At 36.7% G+C, this 16,150-nt stretch overlaps 2 protein-coding genes across 5 annotated transcripts in view; one reads left to right on the top strand and one right to left on the bottom strand.

Annotated features, from left to right (window-relative positions):
• Positions 1 to 2,601: 2,601 nt before the first annotated feature.
• On the bottom strand, positions 2,602 to 15,153 carry LOC307173581 (putative aminopeptidase W07G4.4). Its single transcript, XM_079896799.1, has 16 exons — positions 14,311 to 15,153; positions 13,117 to 13,158; positions 11,841 to 11,931; positions 11,614 to 11,762; positions 11,327 to 11,435; positions 9,501 to 9,625; positions 9,314 to 9,413; positions 9,149 to 9,224; positions 8,148 to 8,233; positions 7,964 to 8,068; positions 7,811 to 7,886; positions 7,612 to 7,730; positions 4,844 to 4,927; positions 4,709 to 4,766; positions 4,450 to 4,631; positions 2,602 to 3,009 (listed from the first exon to the last, which is right to left on the bottom strand). Exons 1-16 carry the CDS (start codon positions 14,319 to 14,321, stop codon positions 2,881 to 2,883), a joined length of 1,542 nt encoding a protein of 513 aa, XP_079752925.1. The 5' UTR covers positions 14,322 to 15,153; the 3' UTR covers positions 2,602 to 2,880.
• The window catches only part of fahd2a (fumarylacetoacetate hydrolase domain containing 2A), a 16,692-nt gene continuing 15,641 nt past the window's right edge, over positions 15,100 to 16,150 (top strand). Inside the window, exons 1-2 of one of the 4 annotated variants that reach the window (XM_079896807.1) lie at positions 15,100 to 15,174; positions 15,870 to 16,132. In XM_079896807.1, the coding sequence (XP_079752933.1) occupies positions 15,870 to 16,132 (263 nt within the window). In that variant the 5' untranslated portion in view covers positions 15,100 to 15,174. Of the gene's footprint in view, positions 15,339 to 15,869; positions 16,133 to 16,150 lie in introns of all 4 variants that reach the window. The other 3 variants (XM_079896809.1, XM_079896806.1, XM_079896808.1) reach the window with 3 other exon arrangements.

Here is a 16,150-nt window from a genome sequence, read left to right as displayed (position 1 = left end):
TAACAACTGTGAGGGGGGTGAATTATTTTATAACTCGTCCGTTTAGTTGATTAATATTTAAATTTAAGGGTGTGGCCAAGCCACTTGAGTGACAGATGGATTGCCGCTGTCAGTGCTAGCCGTTTGTCTGCTGTTACTAGCCGTCACTTCACCTCAGCAATGTTAGCTGCTGAACTTGCCATCTCTGCAGTGTTTGTGCTTTTTTTCGGGATTATTATTTCATACAATTTAATACTTGGGTAACGTTACAAAGCCCACGTCTTTGGATTCCGTCGTTATCGTTCGAGAGAAAAACCAGAGCTGTATTTCAGTTGTTTTCCTCTGTGAACATGCACTAATGGATGTCTGGCAATTTCGTTGCTTTTTGGGGTTTTCAAATTTAAAACGTCAATAAATGCTCGTTCGTTCTGCTCTCACGGAACAGATGGATTATAATATGCTTATGTAAGTTACCGTCAGATGAAATCATGCAGGCGTCGGCGCTTTTCCGTCCGTGCAATAAATGCACATGAATGAGCGCGGATTTTCTAGCACATTTACTTGCACTTCAAAGGCAATATATCTATGGTTTAACGGTTAAACCATAACCCATTTGAGAGACGGCCAACATCAGAATTTAAAATGGACTGAATAAGCTACGAACTTGAGCGATGCCGCGCTGACGGACCATGAAAGAGTGACTGACATGTATGCACATAAATCACTGTCACACACAAACACTCTCGAAGTAATACACAGTCTCACTTGTAGCCATGTCTTTTAACTATTATAATATTTCGAAGGGCAAAAATAGGAACGTTTAATTGGCTTTACATCATCAGCTAACTCGATCACGTCGAGCTAGGTGATTTCAGATAGCCATAGCCAAGCTCCTCAGCTCCACTCACGCTCCGCCTGTTTGCCTATTTTCTGTTATCCGGGAGTGACGCAAAGCCAAGATGGCGACGGCCGGCTCCGCCCACTTTAGGCTTCAAAAATGCTCTTCAGAAACCTACGGGTGACGTCACGGACACTACGTCCATTTTTTTTACAGTCTATGGTGATGAGGCTACGAGCGACACCTGACATCCCATTAAATCACATTGATGGCTGATGAATTGGCTGATCGTGGTTGCCGATGATTCTGCTGATCTGGGCGGGTGACACTCATCGTTTTACACTTGTTTTTTCTTCTTCTTCTTCATGATAATGTCATAAAATGAGAAAATAAGTAAGGGATAATGTATAGAGAGGCGGTCGTTATAGCGAATAACAACCCCGACAGGCTGAACAGGACCCCGACGCGAAGCGGAGGGGTCTTGAATCAGCCTGAAGGGGTTGTTATTCGCTATAACGACCGCCTCTCTATACATTATCCCGCTTATTACATGGCTACCTACAAAATAAATAAATAATTTGCCACGAATTATTGATTTAAAAAGGAGTTTATTGATTTAAAAACGATTGTATTGCTTCCGCCAAAGAAAACAGTCCGTTCCGCGTCCATAGCAACGCGCTGTTTTTCATGGCAACGGTCTGTTATACTTCGCAGCGGTCTGTTATCAAGAAATAACAGACCGCATTCTACATTGGAATTCAGCCAAGCCATGTAATAACTAATGGTAATATTTCATATAACATTAAAACACAATACAATCATTCAATACTTTTTTGCAATTACGGTGTAATTTACTTCCGGGTAAAGATAGGATCAGTCAAATTTCAGTCAAATGAAATACAATAAACGTACAAATAAATATTAATATAAGTTAAAAACCGTTTGGAAATGTAGTCCAATTTTCTAATAATATTATTTGATGACAACAATACATTTGGAAAACAAAATACAGCAATTTCTGCTTTTTTCTTTTAAACAAAAAAACCAAGCCGCACCCTTTTTTAAATTGCATCTTTCATTCCGAAATAGAATAATGAATGAACGAAAAAGTACACGGACCTGAACTAAAGTGTGACCAGATTATTAAATTATTTTTAAACACTTGAAATTTAAAACTGTTTGTTTGATGTTTTAAATAAAGCAGTAACACTTAAGGTCTCATTTGTTAATATATTAACATGAACTAACAATAAGCAATACTCTTACAGCATTTATTATTTAACCTTTGTTAATGTTAGTTAATAAAAATATTCACATCCATGTTAAAATCAACATTTACTAAGATTAGTACATGGTTTGTTTATCATTAGTTCATTTTAACTAATTAAACCTTATTGTAAAGTGTTACAAATAAAACTAAATAGTAAATTAAAACATTTTAAATGCACATTTTAATTAGGCATTTCACAAACTTTCAAATCATATTCTACTCAGTATTCACAGAGACATTTATTCTTATGGTCACAGCTAAACTGGACTTCCAGTTGGATACACAAGGCATCATGTTCCTTTTGTTTGCCAAAATGCTTTTATTCTCATATTTTGATTACATACAAAATGGGCGGTTACACGATATGCAACATTCCTCCAACAGTATTACCAAACAAAGTCACAGATGCAATTCAATATCAAAATCACTGGCTCAACTTCCTCACCCTCTCTTTAATGTCACCTCAACTGAGAAACTGTAAGGCTACAGGGTAAGAACGGAAATAAAACTCTGCTTTGGTTAATTAATCCGAGACAGAAAACCAGCACAGGTTCAAAATGATAAAAATGTGATTAAGATGATTTTTGTGTATGAGAGAGCAGCATATAGGTTTTTTTAGGACGTGAAGAGATGAATATATGCATGAAGCGATAAAATGATAAAGATGGATGGCTTCGCCATTATTTGGCCACACACTGTCAGACGGAGCAGATATGAAAGCCATTAATTGAGAAATGGCACAAGACGGAAATGATTGAATTCACGAAGGAACAGAAAACCATTGGACGTATGTTTAGAGCTGCAGGTATTTTGCCGCCATGGCAAGTATTGGGGCTCCTGTCGGGACCCCAGGGAAAGGGCCGCTGGATCCAGCAATGTCGATATGGGAGTAAGGCAGAGGTTTGTCCGAGTCCACTCCATGCTGAGGGGCAAATGTGTAGATGGTTATTATATGTATTTTTGCAAAAGGGTTAAGATTTGAACTTTTCGCCACCAGCGTTTTATTTTTAGGTTGCCAGACAGCACCAGTTTTTTGATCATATTCACAAAACTTGCATGGCCCCCATAATGTTTTGTTGTATGATAACGTGAACAAAAAACTAAATTCATTCATTCTTTTTTTTTTTAATCAACACTTTAATGTTGGTAACATTTTGAACAAAAAGCTGAGAAAATGGTATTTTTGTCAAAGACTTTGCATGTTAAAAATGTCATTCTGTTTCGTTAAGGCAGTTTTGATTTATATGCAGTTAAATGTTTTATACGTGATATTTGGTTCACAAGAACGAGACAATATTTGAACCACTTTTAAGAAATCTTCAATGACGAAATATTGAAATAATACTGAAATGTTTAACTAATCTAGTGCTGTCGCTAATGATTATTTTGGTAATAGATTATTTTGATTACTAATCGAGTAATCAGATCATTTTTGTGGTAATAAAAATGGACCTAAGTGAACAATAGCCTTTAAAATGACTTAAATAAATATAGAATAACAATGAAGCAATTATATTTGGTTTAAAAGCAAGAAATCATACGGTTTTATTGAACAACACTATGTGATATGCTGTACATAATATAAACAAATCAACTTATGTACATTATTACAACAAATGCCTGCAGAGGGTGAGTGTTGTGGTTAAACTTTACAGTTCAAATCCTTGTTTAATATTAGCCAAACAGCATTACAATTCAAATGTCCACTTGATCTTTAATATTTGCTCACTTCTTTATGATAGAAATGCTACAGCCGCCGTCATTTCTTGAACAAGAACATTTGGACATTAAAACGTGCAAACTCAAAGCAAGGGTTTGAACTTTTATTTTGAAATCGGGATGAACAACAATTCACATATTTAGAAACATGTATTCTCCTGTGTTGGCGTAGGCTTATAAATGATTTATATTACAAATCTGGTGAAATGGCGCACGTTGTGTTCCCAGATGAACGTTATGACCAACTCAAACTCACAGCATATGCAAAGATGGAGTTTGAGACGCTCCACGCATGTAAATGCTAACAGCGCAACACTTTGCAATGAAACGAAGCGTGTCAGACTTTATATGCCTTCCCAAATGCACGTTTTTGGAAACCGAAGCAAACAGCAAGGTTTTGCCACAAACTCATCTCATGCTGATATCACCAGACAGCTTTTCAGTTCGACGAGAAATATCATCACGTTTTGGTATCGCGAGATCTCGTGGCAAGAGCACTCGTCAAACACCCCCAGCGGGGAAGTGCTTAAAGTGTCATAAATAACGAATCCTAAACTGATATTACATCAGGAATAAGGTTTTTCCCATAGTTCTCTTAACGCTGAAACCTTAGGCGAGTGTGTGTGTGTGTGTGCGCGTCTACCTTATCCAGTCCAGAAGCCATGATGAGGAATGCGCCGGGCGCCTGGTGTCCGCGTGGTGTGGCAGACGAAGGCAGGTTATTGGACTGCAGGATCTCCTCATACTCAGACTTCCCTTTGTGGAACTCATAATCCTCCCGACGGATAGTGGACACCTCAAACATGTCTCCCAGCACCTCTCCCGCTGCCACACAGACAGATTTCAGATGAATCAAACTACGTTGATGGAAACAAAAACAAAAAGGTCTTAGCTCTTCTTACCTTTCTGCCACTGCAGAGCGTTTCCTGAGCGTTGAGCAGCACCGTTATCCATTATGATCTACAGGGACACATGGAGAGGGACACGGTCAAAATGAAAGCGGAAATGATGTGTGATGAAGATGTTCAAGTACTCACAGAATAGTGCGGCCCCATGGCTCTGACAGCATGTCCGGTCAGAGTGGCAATAGTGAAGAGCTGAGGAGACACCTCCCGCAATGCCTAGAGAAACAAACACGAGATGTCCAGACCAGCAAAAAGGATAAATGTCATATTTAACTGTTTCCCTGCCATTGATGGAATTTTCCAGCTTTCCTTGTTTTCACTGTTATAGACCTTATGTAGCTCCGCCCCATTTCAGCGCTGGGCTCGTTGTGTTCTGTCTTCCGGTTTGTATTTTCAGGACATGAAGGTAAGATCTTACGGATTTATGAATGAACCGATCGTTTTAAAATCTTCCCAAGCTACTGACATTTGTTATGATGTCGCTTCAAACATTACAATGCTCATGATAACTTTCATTAACTCTACAATAAGTAAATCCACGTCACCAGCTAATTACTCTTCGACAGCGATGCCATAGAAATATATAGAGCTACCGCAAAAACAGAAGTTCAAACACAAAATTCTAAAGTTGGCTGCACACTTGTTTCTCTGGCGCATAAGGGCTATACGGTAGAGGGCACCATTACACCTCTTCTGACAGAATCTCCGGATCAAAACATAGATGAAGAAGCACAAACAAGCAATAAAACAAGCGGCAACCTCCCTGTCTCTCTCTTGAAACCAACATGGAAGTGAATTCAACGGCAATTCATCGACTGGCCGTTTGAGGCTGGGTGCAGAAGTGAGTCAAATCTGCATCTCCCCCATGTTAAAATACCCAACTTTACAGCAGAAAAAAACACATTTACAGCCTGGTGCAAAAAGTGGCTTTGGTCTATATAGCTTATTTTTCCCTTCATGACAACTGTGAGGGGGGTGAATTTTTTTATAACTCATCCGTTTACATTATATTAAGCCTTAAAGTTCTGCATAATTAAGGGCGTGTCCACTTTTGAGTGACAGGTGGATTCCTGCTGCTGTGGTCATTAGTCATCATTAGCCGTTTGTCTGCTGTCTGTTAGCCGTCACGTTACTTCAGCTCATTGTCTGACTGTAAAAATAAATAAATTCGGGAGTGACGCGCTGCCAAGATGGCGACGGTCGGCCACGCCCACTTTAGGCTTCAAAATGGTCTTCAGAAACCTACGGGTGACGTCACGGACACTACGTCCATATTTTTTTACAGTCTATGCAATAAAAGCATTGCTTATGCATGTTGTAGTCTTTGAAAAAAGAAAACGTGATTTTCTCGTTTTTTTTTTTTTTTTTTCGAAATGTTGCTTTTTTTAATGAAACTTACATGCTGATAAAAAAATAAATACATGAAGCTAGAATACATTTTTAAAGCAGAGGCTCTGTTCTTTCTTTTGATATATTGCATGTTCATACAACACAATATTCTGGGGGCCATTACATTTTTGTGAATATTATCAAAAATGCTGGCGGTGGCAAACAACTTTTTTAAAAAAAACACTGGCCGGGAAATAGTTAATATAATAATTTAACAATTGAAATAAGCATGAAATAAAATTAAGTATTACATTTAATAAAATCAAATATAAAATGTTAGATTTTTTTTTTTTTTACTTAAACTGAAAAAAAAAAAAGTTTGATTCGTGTACGAATATGTCTAAAACTTATAAACTATTATTATTATTATTATTAATTAGCCTGCATTATTATGACGTTTTCTTAAACGAACGGTGTTGAAATGTGCTGCTCGCACAGAGACGCTTGTTACTAACATATAAAAAGATATGCAGAGCTGTAGGTGCTACACATTTTAAAATAAGATGATCTTGATCTCATGATAGGACCCTTTAAATCTTAAAATAGTAATGCGTAATATTCTATATAGGGTTGGGTACCGAAACCGGGCACCGGTATGGAACCGGTACCTTAGTAACCGGTGTGTAACCGGACCGAATCAAAAAGCAGATTTTGGTGCCTCATTTCGGTGCCACTTAAATGCCTCAGCTGTCAGTTGAAATGGCTCACACCGGTATGATTAGAGGGTTTAGATCGCGTGATCATCAACTGCTAAAATTCAAATTTATGATATAATGCATTAAATAATACGTTGTTTAAATTGTTTTTAAACGTGAATACGTCTATTAAAGAGTGTATGTGTACAAAGAGAATCGCAATGCTGACAAAACTTTTTTTTTATATAAAAGTTGCTGATAACTTCTAGATTTGAAAAAAAAAATAGTGATTATGTGTTTGTGGTATAGCCGTGGATCAGTTACGCACTGCAAACGCAGCATATGTGAAAGCACTATAGCGCATGCTGCTCCTGCACCACATACACACTGCAACAGAGTGCACCGCATACACACTGCAAACGGAGTATGTGTGAAACGGGCACAAGTCAGTAGAGGTGTATTTGGCCAGAAAAGGCAAAAAATGTGAAAAGAATGGCTGAAATTTAAAGCTGGTTTGTAGCATACCAAGAATACAGTTAAATTGTGTTAAATTATTGTATTTGGGTCAGGTGGCTAAGGTTTTATTGTGTATTTGTTATGTAAATTTGTTGTGTTTTGTATTTAGACTACTTATATTTATAAATTTACACAAAAATGTAAATATATTAAATTAAGAAATTTTTATTTTATTTTTTTCAATAAAAAAGCCATTCTTTTATGTCATTCACCATCGTTTTGAGGCTCTCTTTTTTTAAAAGTATCGGTTCAGGCACCGGTTAGGCACAGGTACCGTTTTAAAAGTATCGATCTGGCACCGGTATCAGAAAAAACCCAAACGATACCCAACCCTAATTCTATATGCTGATATATGTGTACCTGCTCCTTCATCTCACACAGCAAGTCCACCATGACCATTCTTCCTTCAGCATCAGTGTTTCCAACTCGGATTCTACGACCAGCGCGAGACACCACCAACTCGTCCGCCACATAACAATCTGTCAAAGGGTAAAAAAAACAAAAAAGACTAAGTAACAGACACCCAAACTGGTAAACACATGCAGACAAAGTTGCTTACCAGACCCGACACTGTTCCGCACCATTGCCATCGCACCCACAACCTTCAGGTGTTTGGGCTTCAGTTTGGCTAAGACCTAAAACAACAATGATATTAGTCTCTAAGATTCTTCTGACCGTCAGTAACACGAGCAGGTGTGTGTGGGACCAGTACCTGGAAGAATCCAGCAACAGCCGCAGATCCGCATTTATCTCGGTGCATTCCAGCCATGACTCCACCGGCCTTGATGTCAGCTCCACCGGTGTCATACGTAATGCCCTGAAACAACATACAACGTTCATATGGACTGGACAATTCTCTGTCCTGGGTGTCCAGATACAGTGAACTGAAATATTACCTTGCCAACCACCATGAGAGTCTGTTGAATGGGTCCTTCTCCAGAGTACAGCAGTTTGATCACTCTGGCCTGATGACGCGGCACAGCTGAAGGAGAAACATCTTTTAGCACATTACAGAACACAATCACTAATGAGATCCAGAGATGAAGTCTTGGTCTGGGTCATGGTCTTATGGTTTATGGCCTCATACCTCATCCTACTTCCACTGTACTAGGTGAAAATGGGCTCAACAATAACCACATGCTTACTTTTATTGACAATGTAAAAATGTATTGTAAACATTAAAATTCCATTATGCTCACCAAGGCTGCATTTACTTGAACAAAAACTACAGCAACAGTAATATTGTGAAATATTATTTAATTAAAAAAAAAAAAAAAATTAAAAATAAAGCTGAATTTTCAGCATCATTACTTCAGTCTTCAGTGTCACATGATCCTTCAGAAATCATTCTAATATGCTGATTTGGTGCTCAAGAAACATTATTATTAATGTCAAAAACAGTTGTGTTGCTTATATATATATATATATATATATATATATGTATGTGTGTGTTTGGTTTTTTTTTTTCAGGATTCCAAAATGAATAGAAAGTTTAAAAGAACAGCATTTACTTGAAATATAATTTTTGTGACATTATAAATGTCTTTATTTGATCAATTTAATGGATCCTTGCTGAATAAAAGTATCAATTTCTTTCAAAAAATAAATGAAAATAATAAATTACATATTTTTTCTGCTTTTGGAAAAATTAAACAAATTCAGTTTTGAAATAAAATGTTATGATGAATATTTTATGAATACATACTGCACTTTTCTCTTTTTTTTATCAGACTTGGTTCTGGATCAGTACTTTGAGGGATCTAGTTTTGGCTATAACTGATCTGAAACAAGTTGTGTTTAGTATAAATTGGCTGAAATCTTTCTGCAATTTCATATTAAACCCATAATATTCAATGGATATAATATCCACATATTCCATATTAAACTGTGCTCTTACTGTTAGCACAGCGGTTGACTGCAGCCAAACAGGGGTACTCCTTCTCCAGGGTATTCAAATTACTCACTACAGTCACCTAAGAAACACATGGAGATGAATGAAGCATGCCAATGCTAACACGAGATACAGCTTCAAACTCTATTGAACGTTCACTCAAAGACTCACCGTTACAGGACTATCCTTGAAGACAGCCTGAACATACTCAGATACACGCGGGGCAGCCATGCGCTCCGGGTCAGAGCCGCCGATATCACGACAGACAAACCTGCATTATACACAAATGATATTTTTTTATTGTACAAAAATTCAAAATGATGCTCCTGAGAACACAGTAAAGGACACACACTCATACCTGCCGCTCTCCAGAGCAGTGGCCATCTCAGTAATGGCCACTCCCTCAGTCTGGTTCTTCACCCAGATGCCCAGAATCGACACCTTATGAGCGGGGGACGGCTTGGACTCTCTCACCTCTAGAGGCTGGCCACACAGATATTAACTAGGTTATGCTGGTACTGACAAGCATTAAGGTCTAAAACTAAAGAACAGATACTGTAGGTCATTAGTTCTATAAGATCCAGTGTTAGTTTAGTTTTACTTGTATAGTATTTATTAATAGTTTGAATTTTTGGTTTTTATTTTAATTTTAGTTCAAGTTTTAGTAATTTTGATAGTTTTTTATATCTCTTTTTGGCTTGAATTTATTTTAACTTCAGTTTTACTCACTGAAATTAAACATTTTATTTCAGTCAGTTGCAGTGGCAACATTTCTAAGTCTCGTTCAAGTTTCACCGTTAATTTCTTCATCTAATATTTATACATATTTTTTTATTCAGTTTTAGGTGCCCACATTATGTTTTTCAGGTACTTTATGTTTTTCAGGTATAACCTTTCATTTAGGGTGTTATAAAAGCTGTATATTAATGTAAATTTGTAAAAGGTCAAAGATGAATTGAGTTATTGTCTCCCCCCCCCAAAAAAAAGAAATGATTCTGAACCGCCTGAACGAATCGTCAGTGATTCCAGTCTTACTTTCAACTCGAACCAACCTAGGTTTGTAACAAATCTGCATAATGTCACCTATGGTCTTCAATGGCTACTTGCAAACAACGTCTGCTTTGAGCCTCAAACACTGTAGTTGTAGCTGAGACCTGGAAGAGTTTGGTTTGTGTTGTCGACATGTCGAGAAGATGCGGTTTTCTGCGCTGCCAAAGCAAACTCACTTTGCATGCACTTCGGAGGTCTACTTTTACCGGTTAGAATCCGAAGTGCAGATCTGTGAACACTCTAACGGCTAATATTGCCCACAACCCATCGTGCGTTGGACGAGGATTCGATTAGAACTACAAACAGGAGTAAAAAGTGTTTTAAAAAAACTACAGACATGGAAGATGTGCGAGTCTGGCGGTTATGTAGAGGTTAAGATAAAGAGGTTTGAGTGATTCATTATCGGTATCTAACCTGACAAAAATGTATTTATCCAATGTTGTCCACATTATATTGCATCTGCAGCTGCACTGTGAACTTTTGTAAAGATACGTTTAGCCATTAACTCTTAAATGCATCATTATATTCAAATTGCAAACACATGAGAAGAGTCTCCGCATGAAAGACCCACGACTGGCAGATCAACGTGCTACAACATTTCTCTCATTTAAATTAGACTGAATAGAGGATTTGAACTGTGACAAGATGATTGACAGGACAGTTTACAGTGACAGGATAGTTTACGGTGACAGGATGGTTTACGGTGACAGGATGGACGTAACTAAGCGGCAGATCTGTCCGTTAAAGATTGCGAAGTAGTATATCCCATAGCTTGCCTACTTTTTTGCTACACACTCAAAAGTATGGAATTTTTCTTCACAAAAATAGTACATACTTTTAGGGCACAGTATAACTAAGCGAACTGGGATGCAGCATGAATCTTCAAACGAGTTGTTTTCAGACTCTTTGGGAAGTGAGGTCACGTGCAATGTATATTATGAGAAAATGTTTTTTTAGACCTCGGATGCTTGTAAACCTATTGTAGGTCAAAATTAGGAACCTTTAAAATAGCATAATAGGAAGTCTATGTACATTTGGGGGTAAACTGAATTTTTAATATGTGACTATTTTGATGATTTGATGAATAAGTAAATATTAAAAATGTAAAATTCAAACAAAAACAGCGCTTCTTACCATGTAGAGAATTTGCAGGGCTCCTAGCACGGCTGCCAAGGTGTTTTTTGCATAGCCGTTGTGTTGGGGACAAACCAGCAGAGGGCGCTGCATGCCAGTTTTCAGAGCCCTATATGATCAAAAATCATTCAGATCAATGAAACAAAACCTTTAGATGAGTAAAAGTCTTCTTCAAACACAGAAATATGTCCTCGAAGGACAACAGGCCAAGGACATGAACATTAAAGACACGATGTTGTTTTCAGAGGATGTAAGATGATCGTCACGCATCATGTTTGCATAGGCACCTCTTAACGCCTTTAGCAGCAGCATCACTGAACCGCCTGATATCATCATAGTCCCGATTCACTGGACCGGTGGAGGCAAACAACAATCTGTTTCCAGGGAGACCAGGGGCCTTGACAACCACGACCTCTTCCCCGAAGCAACAGTCCACCTACACGAGAAGAGTGACAGAAGTGAGCAAGAGAAATATAACTCAGAGCTGGTTAGATGTGTGTGGTGTTGAACTCACTGCGCTGTAGTCCTGTAATGGTGGTTTAAAACACACCAGTTCATCAGGAAGCTGCTCATAACTTTGGGTTACTAAGATAATGCCATCAAAACTGTAAAAGAGAAGAATAATCCAAATCAACCTTCAAAATATATAAAATATACAGTATCTACTTTCACTCTAATATATAAACATCCTTAAACCACAAAAACTCGTGAAGCAGAATTGTGTAAAGGTTATATTGGGTATACAAAGGGTTATATTAAGACTTGTTTTCAGACAATATATCCATTAAAAAACCTTTTTGTTCATTGAAATAAAGCTGAAATTAAAATACAATATACTAAAGTACTCTTTAAAGTACTCTTGCACTTTCTAACTTTACAACAACGCTATACTGTGGTTGCACTACTGTTTATACTGTGTATTGTTTAAATTATATTTATATTGTTTATTTTATTCTTTATTTATACTAGTTATTTATTATTACTTATTGTTTTCTGCATCTTTTTTAGAGCTGCTAACTCCATTCCGTTGATGTGTACTACTTTGTGCATACGACGACAATAAAGATTCTTATAGATATTATGGAAAAAAGAAAAGAAAAATACTGAATTGTTGCTTTAGCAGCTAACTGAAATAAGTTTAAGCTAAAGTACAGATAATGACTAAAACTGAAGTAATATAAATTAAAGCAGTACACAACAAAAAACAATTTAAAAAAACTTAATTCAAAATATTAATAACCTCTATAGTCGTATATAAACAAGCTGCTTCTGCTGGGATCATTTTTGCTTGTTAAATGTATAAAAAAAAAAATTTGTTGTCGAGGAATACATAATAAAAACTAAATATAAAAAAGTAGATATATTCTTGAAACGCAAGTCTCATTATATTACATAATTTGGTTTTCATGTATATGAACAGGTATGTGGTTTTGAATATGTTCAAGTAATTTTACTGGAAAATACAGACACAAAAACGGATACATTTTTTTGGAAATGTAGCTCAGTTCACAAAGAGTCACACTCGACACAATCAACTATACTCTTACACATCAGGGATAAGAGAGCGGTCTAAAGTCTAAAGTCTGTGTGTTGTAGATTGCAAAGCAGACAGGTCAGGTAACAGCAGTGAAGATTGATTCATATCTAAGATAGAAAGTCACAGTTCCAGTGATGGTGATGAAATGAAGTAGTCTATCACCCTTCTGAATTAAAAAAAACACACCATACTGCACGTCTGTGAGCCAACAAGATTGCAATAGCACATTCAGTTTGAGACAGGATTTACTCACTTCGGGTCCTTGCAGTCAGAGGTCCACTGGATAGGCTGAACACTGGATGGAAGGAAAGACAAAGAAAAGATTAAAACCTTTACACATGTGCTGAGATATTTCCTTTAAGTGAATCTAGCTTAGTTATTATGCATATGGTCATGAGAGGCTCTTCAAGAATAAAAAAATAAAAATGAGTTGATGTTTAGCTTGACTCGTTTCCGCTACGCTCGTGATTTCTGATAATGTTTGATTGACATTTGAGTGTCTTTTGGCATCTGTACAGTAGGGTCCAAAGAACTGAGACTATGACAAAGGACTGTGAATATGAAAAATGTTTCCTTTTAAAAACTTGTTTTTAAACTAATGGCAATTTATGCACGTTTACAAATTTGATTTGCATCCTAGAAATTGCAGGACTTCTGCTACTGCAAATATTTAGCATTTAAATGACAATTCAATTCCAATGAATTAATGCACTGAAACATTTGCAATATTCTTCAGATGAGGGACGAATAAACAACTTGCAGCTTCCACAAAAACAGTTCCTCAATACTTAATAATTAAACAGTTTCAGCAAAAACAGTTCCTCGTTGCTGACATAATAGCGTTAAAAATACGAGCGAGGAATTGTTTTTCCTGAAGCTGTTATTTAATTATCCTTCATAAACTTGACACTCTGGATGGGGACTGCGATGGGGGATAGTGAGTGTATGGAAGACTTAGAAAAGTAAAAAAAAAAAAAAAAAAATGCACGACAGCATAAAGTTGCAATTTAGAAACTAGTAAGAAATCATATCAAATCACAAAATAATGAATTAATAAAAAGGTTAATACGTCCCCCAAATAGTATTTTATTCATATTTATAATATTTGTATTTTTCCACAGCATAAATGGGTCTTTGTCGATAAAAATACACGCCATTATATTTTACCCCCTGCTCTGGAACAAAGCGCAAAAACCCAACCAAAGGTCATTTGCATTTTTCTGCCAAGAAACAAAAGAAAAAATAAATCACAGAAAAATATTTCAACACGTCTATTTTAGCACTGACTACGTAACGAACCAGCATCTAACGTTTAGCAAGTATTACTTAAAATAATTGAATTTGAAAAAAAGATATAATGATCATACCAAACACAATATACCCCAGAAAAGAGTAGTAATGACGGAAACTTATTTTAAACATTAACAATTATAAATAATCCTCTTACCTTGCAGACATCCTCACGTTTCCTCCTCACGCCTTGCAGAAATGAAGTCGTGATGTCAGCTGAGCTGATAAAGTCTAATCACATGACCAATGCAGTCACGTGATGTATGAAAATGTAGTTTTTCCGAACTTTGTGATGAAATAAAATGCACATAAATTGTGGAATTAATGCATTTATTTATTTAAAATACGCTATTTTAATAAGCATCAATGTTTTAACCCACAAGTGTATTATAATATGACGAATTCCTTAACTAACATCCTTCTCAACAAATACTCATCAAACTACAAAATACAAACCGGAAGTCACCAGTGATGACAAGTCCAATTAATTTCTGCGAATCGGTTCTTTTGAACATTACAAACCTGTTAAAAACAACTCCGTAATTCTTTTATCACCATTTCGTGGCTGGCACGCTCTAGTCACTAAACATGACTGTTATTACGTTTTTATATTAAGTTTTATTAACAGTAGTTTTTATTATTAAGATTTGTAAGTATTATTACGATTATTAAGTATTTATTAATCCCGGTTCAGTTTGTTGAAGCCATAAAGTCTTTTCACATACTAGTAGATTTATAATGGGTGATTTAAAATTTAAATCACCCATCTTTAAAACTATACTGATTTGTTTCGTATGTATTTTAATGAATGGTCGTGAACATACTTTTTTTCTTTTTCTTTTTTTTTTTCTGAACAATATTTCTAAATCCTTCAAATCCTCACAGTGAAATCCACAGGTCATGAATCATTCTGTCCACTTTTGTGAACCGGTTCAATAGATACACTGAAAAGATCCGACTCAGAAGACGATTCTTTGACGAATCTGGACGTCACTAAAAGTCACATGACAGCGACGACAGAGTAAGCGAGCTGTACTTGTATCAAAGTACAAAGATTGTGTTATTTTAGTCAAATCACATTGAGATGGTACAGTGAGTAACACATTAAACCTGAGCTAGGTCATTTTGTTATCGGTTTTCAACGTGCACGATCAAACTATCATTTTTTCTTTGCACCAAGATCAGGTAGGATATCGCACTGCAAGAAACTGAAAGCGACCTCTTATCTAAATGCCTTGCATGATATCTTATTTCTAGCGATAAATAGGTTGTCTTAAGCAATACGTAATCTGACGATTGCTGAATATTGTTACATAATCGAAAAACCTGCTAAAGATTGGGTTTGGGCGCTGCTTTGATGTCTTCATCTTAAATAATTCTGCTTTCTGGTGCACCTGGGAAACTCGTACCTCCGAGTTGGGCATTCAAGTCAGAAACATAACAAGAGCCTAACAAACAAAGAAAATAATTATATTGTAAACAATAAACGAAGTAGATTCGTTAAAGTTGCTCCAAATTTAAATTTGACCCCTTAAAGCAGTATATATATATATATATATATATATATATATATATATATATATATATATATATATATATACATACACACACACACATATATGATTCCACTTGAAGGGCACATAACTTGTCCACTTCTCTTTTTCACTGCTGTATGTCCTTTCTTCTGTCCGTCTCTCTTTTTCTCTGTTTTAATAGATGAGAATTCTGGGTATCTCTCAGCTCAGTTTGAGGAGACTCAATGCCGTCTTTTCTGCAGGCACCATCAGAGGCACCTCAAGCTCAGCCGCTATGAGACTCGTCCAGTTCTGCCACAAAGGCGGTGAGGGGAGCGTCAGAGTCGGGGTGGAGCAGGCAGAAGGTCAGGGGGTCATTGATCTGAAAGCTTTCGACCCCTCCATGCCTTCCACTATGAGAGAGTTTCTAGAAATGGGGCAAAAGGGAATGGACTGTGCTAAGAGGTATAAACTTCAGAAACT

Source organism: Squalius cephalus (assembly GCF_949319135.1).
Source record: "Squalius cephalus genome assembly, chromosome: 16".
NCBI lineage: Eukaryota > Metazoa > Chordata > Actinopteri > Cypriniformes > Leuciscidae > Squalius > Squalius cephalus.
This window is presented reverse-complemented; position numbering and strand designations above follow the sequence as displayed.

What these genes read in the sequence shown, in the direction of transcription:
- LOC307173581 (XM_079896799.1), bottom strand. An exon ending in ACTGCTCTGGAGAGCGGCAG is followed by an intron (nt 9,414 to 9,500) that starts GTATGAGTGTGT and finishes TGTATAATGCAG; the next exon opens with GTTTGTCTGTCGTGATATCG. An exon ending in TCAAGGATAGTCCTGTAACG is followed by an intron (nt 9,225 to 9,313) that starts GTGAGTCTTTGA and finishes TGTGTTTCTTAG; the next exon opens with GTGACTGTAGTGAGTAATTT.